Source organism: Manacus vitellinus, unplaced genomic scaffold (assembly GCF_001715985.3).
Source record: "Manacus vitellinus isolate BGI_N305 unplaced genomic scaffold, ASM171598v3 scaffold_47_pilon, whole genome shotgun sequence".
NCBI lineage: Eukaryota > Metazoa > Chordata > Aves > Passeriformes > Pipridae > Manacus > Manacus vitellinus.
The window spans coordinates 1433344-1440086 of NW_021940585.1; the positions used below are offsets into that span (position 1 = coordinate 1433344).

Genomic DNA, 6743 nt, shown 5'->3' on the forward strand with positions numbered 1-6743 from the left:
AGTTACAGCAAAAAAGGAACTGTAATTTCAGGTTGGAAACCACCAGTTTTGGTGGAAACCTCATGGTGCAAAACCCCCCATGTCTGTGCTGTGTTCACCCATCAGCTCCTGAGCGGCTCAGATTGCTGCACTCAGGTGTAGAAGTTGCCCAAAGACCTTTGTCCTGGGTAGGAAAGCTGGAATTTCCCAGTTTCAGACCTTTAACCAGCAAGAAGTGGGATTTTCAACTTTACACAGTCACAGGATTTTATTTCCTCAATGAAAAGCAATGTGAAAATATTAGTGGGTATTTTGTGTTTTCAAACACACACACAAACACACTCTGTTCCCTCAAGGCATTCCTGCTTCAAACTCAAAGCAAATAACCACATATCTGACCAGACTGGGCTCACAGTCATTACTTTCTTTGTTTCTTTTCACATTATTCAATCAGCTAATTACAAAAAGCATCACCTGGAGGGAAAGGAGTTAAAGTGAGAACCAGCTTAGGGCAACCCTGGAGCTTCAGCCAGGCCTGATCCAGGTGGATATTTCACCACACTCCCACCCTTAATCACAGGGGAGCCACTGTGATTCCAGTATGCCCCATTTCTGCAATACAAGTCCATTTAGAAGTCAGGGAAATGGCTCAGACTCAGAGCAGCATGTTCACACTCAGGGACACCACTCACTGCAAAGGCTGCTCAACCCAGAGCACACGCTCTGCTCTGCTCAGCACATCTCTCTGGAAGAACAGCGGGATCTCTGCCAGCAAGTCTGAGCCTTAAAGACAAGCATCAAAGTTTTCAGAGCAAAAATATCACATTCTCTCCCCGAGGGCAGGAGAGAAACAAGCAGAAGACCAGCCCACACACATTCCCATGCACTGTCGGGGCTGGGGGATGGTTTCTGGGGGAGTTTTGCTAATGAAGCCCCAGAGATGTCCCAGCTTTGGCTCAGGGCAGGTTTTGAAATCCAGGGCCAGCTCTGTGGCCTTCTGTCCAGGAGATGCAAGACACACCAGCACTTCCCAGCAGAGCACAAGTCTGTCTGTGAGGCACCTCCAAAGATTTTCTAGAGTGAAACCTCCAGTGGGTCTTCTTTTGAATCTTCATGGTCCTCATTCTCCAGCTGCTCCAGTTTGCTGGATTTCTCATGGACAATCTCCCCAGGAGTCTTCAAAAACCTGTGATACATTTTTGTCATGACTTTAAGGGTATGTCCAAACCCAGCCCCAAAGCAGGCTGTAAATACTGGAGCCTTTGCCCTCAACAAGGCCAGGCTGGATGGGCCTTGGGGCAACCTGGTCTAGTGGAAGATGTCCCTGCCCATGGCAGGGGAGATGAACTTTAAGGCCCCTTCCAACCCAAGCCATGATCAGCTGAGCTCTGGAGCTCACCAGAGGGGATCTGCCACCCTTGGGCCTTGCTGAGGATCCCAGCTCTTGCTTGGAACCCAGGAAGCACCATCAGAGGGGGCCTGGGTTCATTTCTCTGTTCTGCTTCGTCTCACCTGAACAGCAGCTTCTGCCCTGGCTCCTTTTTGATGATGTTGAGTTTGTAGTAATGTCTGAGTGCTCGTGACATCTTCTCATAGGTCATGTTCATCCTGTTCTGGAAAGGGGAAGAATTGTGGGGTGTTGAGTGAAAGCAAGTGCCGACACCTGGTTTGGGTCTGTCTGCAGCAGGACCACAAGTGGAACATTCTAGATGGTTCCAGTGTAGGTCTCCAACCCAGACTGCCTTCACAATCATCATTTTCCTTTCCAGGGGATGAGAAAGTCCCTCTTTCTTGACCAGGCTGGCATCTCAGCAACCACCGTGCCCCCCCTTCCCCTTCCCTGTGCCATCAGCCCTGGGGAACAGGTCATGAAAGGGACCTGCAGAAGCCCAGGGGTGACAAATTTGTTCTCAACTGCATTTACCTTGTGGTTCCCCCAGAGCTGGGCAAGTCCATTTGGGTTAACCACCCGGAAGACCTTGGCTTCCTTGTCTTCCCACCTGATGTAGGGCTCGTAGCGGCGGTCGGAGAGGAGCTGGTACACATATTCCCACAGCAACCTGCAGTCTGAGCAATGGGGGGGGGGAATAAATGGTCACAGAGCTCCCACTGTGCTCCAGCGAGGGTGTATCAGCACCAGGATCACACGTGGCAGCAGTGACAATAAATATCAGAAGAGCCCAGAGCACTTCTACTGCGAGATCTCAGAACACAGGCACGAACTGCAGTTTGTTCAGGGGGGCAAACTGAGGTGGGGAAGCACGAAATAAAGGGGAGGGAGACAGCTGGGCAGACAGGACAAAGCACCATGTCATTTCCCCGAGGAGCCAGGCTATAAATTCATAGTTACCTGCCATTTTCCCATCCACTGGGGCCAACGGGGTTGTAGGAAAGGAGCAGATGGCACCTGCCCTGCAGCCACTCTCTGAGCTGTGATGGGACAGGTTCAGTGGCTCCACGTGGCTGAGGAACACAGGCTGTTGTTCACAGCCCAGCCAGGAGGGAACAAGGACTGGGGCAGCCTCAGCACTGCAGTCTGCCCCTGCAACTAAAAGGGAAAAAAAAGCCAAATAAACACCCTGTGGCACATTAGGGTAGGTCCCAGATCTTCCAAAGCCTTGAAACAGGAGGGGAGGGACAGCCCAGGGTGGTTATCAGCCTGGTGGAGCCCAGACAGGGGAGGAGGGTGCTGAGGAAAGCCTGGGATTTTCCTAAGGCAGGAGCAGCAGAAAGTCCAGGAGGGTCAGAGGAGATGCCAAGTAGGGTCAGGGTCAGGTACAGGGGAAAATCTGGAACTGGAGGATGTGCCAGAGCACAGGCACCCCCTGGCAAATTGTTGTAGAGACTTAAGGTGTTCATTACTTTACAAGAGCCAGCAGAAGTGCCCAGGATCCACCTCCCAGATCCACCTCCACACACAGCCAGCCATGATACCAACCTCTCCCCACCCCAACCCCTACCTGGGCCCCCCCAGGGCACTAATAAGCCTCACTGGCCCACACAGCCTCACCTGGGGCCTCTCCCCACTACCCTTTGGCCCAGAAGCTCTATTTAAGCTCAGCCCTGGCTCCTCAGCCCTTTCCCAGCTATGCAGCAGGACCAGTCTCCAGCAGGGCTGTGCCTCTGCCTGACGCTTGACCCTCCCTGATCCAGATCTCACTCTGCAGGCAGATTTCTTAGGGAAGTCATAGACTTGCCTGGTCACTACAGACCCCCCTGGTGCTGCTTAGGCCTGATTCTGGCCAGACCTGCTTCATCACTACAAACTTCCCAGATGACCTGGACTTTGTTGGACCTGGTTGCCTCTCTCAGGTGCTGTGGGATGGGTTCAGCTGGCTGAGCTCCAAACCCCAGGTGTGTGTAACCCACTGGAGCTGTGGGCAGGTTCTGCTTGCTGGGCAGCTGCTGTTCTCCATCCTACCTTCCTCCGTGCTCCTGGCCTTCCCAAAGGGTGAGTTCAGCAAAGGGCTGCACACCAGAGCTCTTCTTTGAGTCTTAATGAAGCAGAGTATTTCATAAAGCACATCACCTACAGGGAAGGCAACTCTGCTCAGATGACTTTGGACAACAGACTCTCTCAAGGTGATGTTGCTGAGGTTATAACATAGCAGAATAACAAGGTTATTCCCCCCCAACAACAAGGGTTGTCCTTGTCTCCAGCACCAAAGTGCTAAAGCCTGGCCTGCTGGGACCCATCCAGCCCCTCTCAGCAGACCACGGGTTGTGCTTGGATGATCCTTGAGACCCCCTTGCACTGGGTCTAACCTGAGCTGGGAGCTCGGTGTCTGAAGTCCTCCTTGGTGAGGATGCACAGGGCTTTGCCGTTCATTTCGAACTTGCTCTCGTCGGTTTGCCGAAGGGAATATTCCCTCTCAGCCCATCTGAGCCAGTGGATCACGTCATCCTTGCTCCACAGGGCGGGCTGGATCCCTGAAACCAGGAGCAGCCTCTGAAACAACTCTATCTCCATCCTCCAAACTGCTGAGGGACAGGGTGGGATTTCTTCTCTGTCATCGAACTTTCCCTCTGGATTAAGCACTCACAGATCAAAAACACTCCAAAGAGAGAAAATGAACCCTGATGACACTTTGTCCCTCTTGCCAGCAGGGAATGGTCCCTGGGTGGGACACTGTGGCTGTACCCACCATATCCCACCCTGCCCTTTAGTAAGCAGCTTTGACTTGCTCAACCTCTACTCACTCAGCCTGCCTGGAAGCTTGAAGATCTCCCCAGTGCTGATGAGTGGCTGTCTGGCCTGGGATGGGGGTGGTAATGAAGCTGCCACAACAGGGCTGGAAGAGCTGATGGCCACTTTGCCCTGGGGAAAAGAGATCAGACATATCAGTGGGGTCAGTTCCCAGTTCTGGTCCTGCCTTGGCTTTGGAAATGCCTGCTCCAGTGTTTTCAAGCTGTTTTCTCCCAGCAGCCTGTTGTGCTGTCTGCAGCTCTTCCATACATCTTCCTCACGTTCTTCCTCGCCCCAGCCCCAGGATGAGTCTCTGGTTGCCCAACTCAGTTTTAGTAGCCAGAGACTCCCCTCTCTTTCTCCAGCTCTTGTCTTTAGCAGAGGAACCTGCCCTCAGTCAGGCTCTGGAAGGAGGTTATCCATCCCCACTGCCCCATGGGCTGCAGGGAAGTAGGAGATGGATCCAAGACTGGCAGAGCCTGCAGTGCCTGTGCTCCCAGTTCCTGCAGGATCCTCAGATTCTCGTTGGATGCCCAGGGTTTTAGGACAGCATTTCAATTATTTAGAGTTGAGAAATAAAGCTGGCAAGAGTGCTTAGATTTGGTCTTAAAAACACTGTGTGAAGAGAGATCTCCAGCTTTATCCCCAGTGATCATTTGGGCATAAGGGGAAATGGCCATCCCACCCCTTTTGTTGACCAGCCATCGAGTTCCAGCCCTTCAACAATTATTTTTCTCTCTCAGCCAGAGCTCACGAGCCACAAGGGAGCTCAGATCCTGCTTCCAGCCCCATCTAGATCTTGAACATTACTGGCAGCCAAGCAGATAATATTTCCCCTTAAAAATCTATTCATGTGAATCCCAGCAATTTCTCAGCTTTACCCACTGGAAAATTAACAATTTTGCAGGCAAATGGTATTTTCTAAAGCAGTTGCCAACTCTGAGCACTTCAGGCTCAGGTAGGTTTTTGGAGGTGGTTAAAGCAGCCTCCCCTCGACTGTGTGTGCGGGGTAGAGGAGCTGAGTGTCCTGAAAATCAGAGGTGAAGAATGTTACAGTGGCAAGGCTTGGAAACATCTTAAATGCAAAGCTGATGTTCCCAAAACCAGGAGAATGGGGGACAGGAGGAATGCACTGCATCCCTCCAGGGAAAAGTGCTTCCCTGGCAGTAGCAGCAGGTTGGTGAGGGGTTTTCCTCAGCAGAAGGACAATTTGGTGGCTGCTGGTTGTCTCTGCAAAGCAGGCAGGTCCATGACACTGCACAAGCAAACCAGTGGGACTCCAGAATAAACTCTGAGCAGGCTTGGCAGCAATGCAAACTGCCTTTCAGATTCATTCTAAGCAATAAGGGGAAAATAAAAGTGAAAGAAATGAGCAGTGTATTTTGTCTAGAACTATCTAAAAGTTATTTTATTCTCCCATCTGTGCGACTCTCTTACAACAAGATTTACAGTAAAAACAGAACAAATCTGGTATTTTTCTTGCTCCTAAAGATTTCTAGGCCACGAGATACATTCTGAATTTTTATTACTTTCTCCCGATTTTATGTTCTCGCTTTTATCCCCGTTTATCTGCTTCCACACGTTTCCAAGACAGTTTTTCTTTGCTTCAAGAGGAAACACTGTCCTTGGAGGGGTTGGAGTGGGAAAGCCAGAAAAAAGGGGGGTGAAAAGGAACCCCCAGATGTGTGAGAGCAGCTTTTGGCTCAGTCCCAAATGGGTGGGGGGGCGAAGCCCCGCGGCTGCTCCGGGCTCTGCGAGGCCCTTTGGAGGTGGGCTGGGTGGGGTGGGGGGTCACCCTTCGGCGGGGGCACGAGCTTCCACCTCGAATGGAGGGGGGGAAAGCCCGTGGGGACGGGGAGGAGGGAGGACGAGGGCCCGGGCAGGGGACAGGCGGTCCCTACCTGCATCCCCGGCGCGCCCCGGAGCCCTCGGTGTCGCGCATCGGTCAGGTCCCGGCCCCGCCGTCCGCTGCGGCTTTCGGCGCGATCGTGGCGAGAAACGAAATCGAAAACGAGCCGGAGCCCCGGGAGGCAGGAGAGCGGCGGGGGGCAGCGCCCGGGGCCGTGGCCTTCACCCCCCACCACCACCACTCCGCCCCTCCCGGGGCCCTGGACCCGAATCTCCTCCCGCTCCTCCGGGGGAATCGCGCTCCGCCCGGGGCATCCCGATCCGTTCAGGGGAATCCCGCTCCACCGGGAGCATCCCGATCCTCCTGGGGCATCCCGATCCCTTCAGGGGAATCCCGCTCCTCCCGGGGCATCCCGATCCGTTCAGGGCAATCCCGCTCCGCCCGGGACATCCCGTTCCGTGCGGGGGGTCCCGCACCGCTCGCTGCCGGCACCGGGACAGCACCGGGGAACCCTCTTCTCCCGGGGATCCCGTCCGGGAGATCTTCTCCCTGGATCCCACACGGCTGGAGGAGGGAGAGATCCCGAGACAGGCCGGGATCACCCTCGAATACCAGGGCTCGTCCTTTGTCTCCGCCGGGCGGGGCGGGGGGACCCGGGGGAGGGGTCTGCGAGCAGCGGGAGGTGGGGGCACACCTGTAAGGTGCGCACCTGCCCGCTCGCACACCTCA

At 54.0% G+C, this 6743-nt stretch overlaps 1 protein-coding gene across 1 annotated transcript; it reads right to left on the reverse strand.

Moving 5' to 3' along the window:
- Positions 1–220: 220 nt before the first annotated feature.
- ETV7 (ETS variant 7) lies at positions 221–6107 on the reverse strand. The gene is given in 9 exon segments (XM_008922368.3): positions 221–1165; positions 1492–1592; positions 1904–2046; positions 2330–2521; positions 2556–2597; positions 3401–3508; positions 3745–3909; positions 4180–4478; positions 6067–6107. Coding segments are annotated over 9 exon segments (1203 nt in total). The 3' UTR covers positions 221–1053.
- Between the last annotated feature and the right edge of the window lie 636 nt (positions 6108–6743).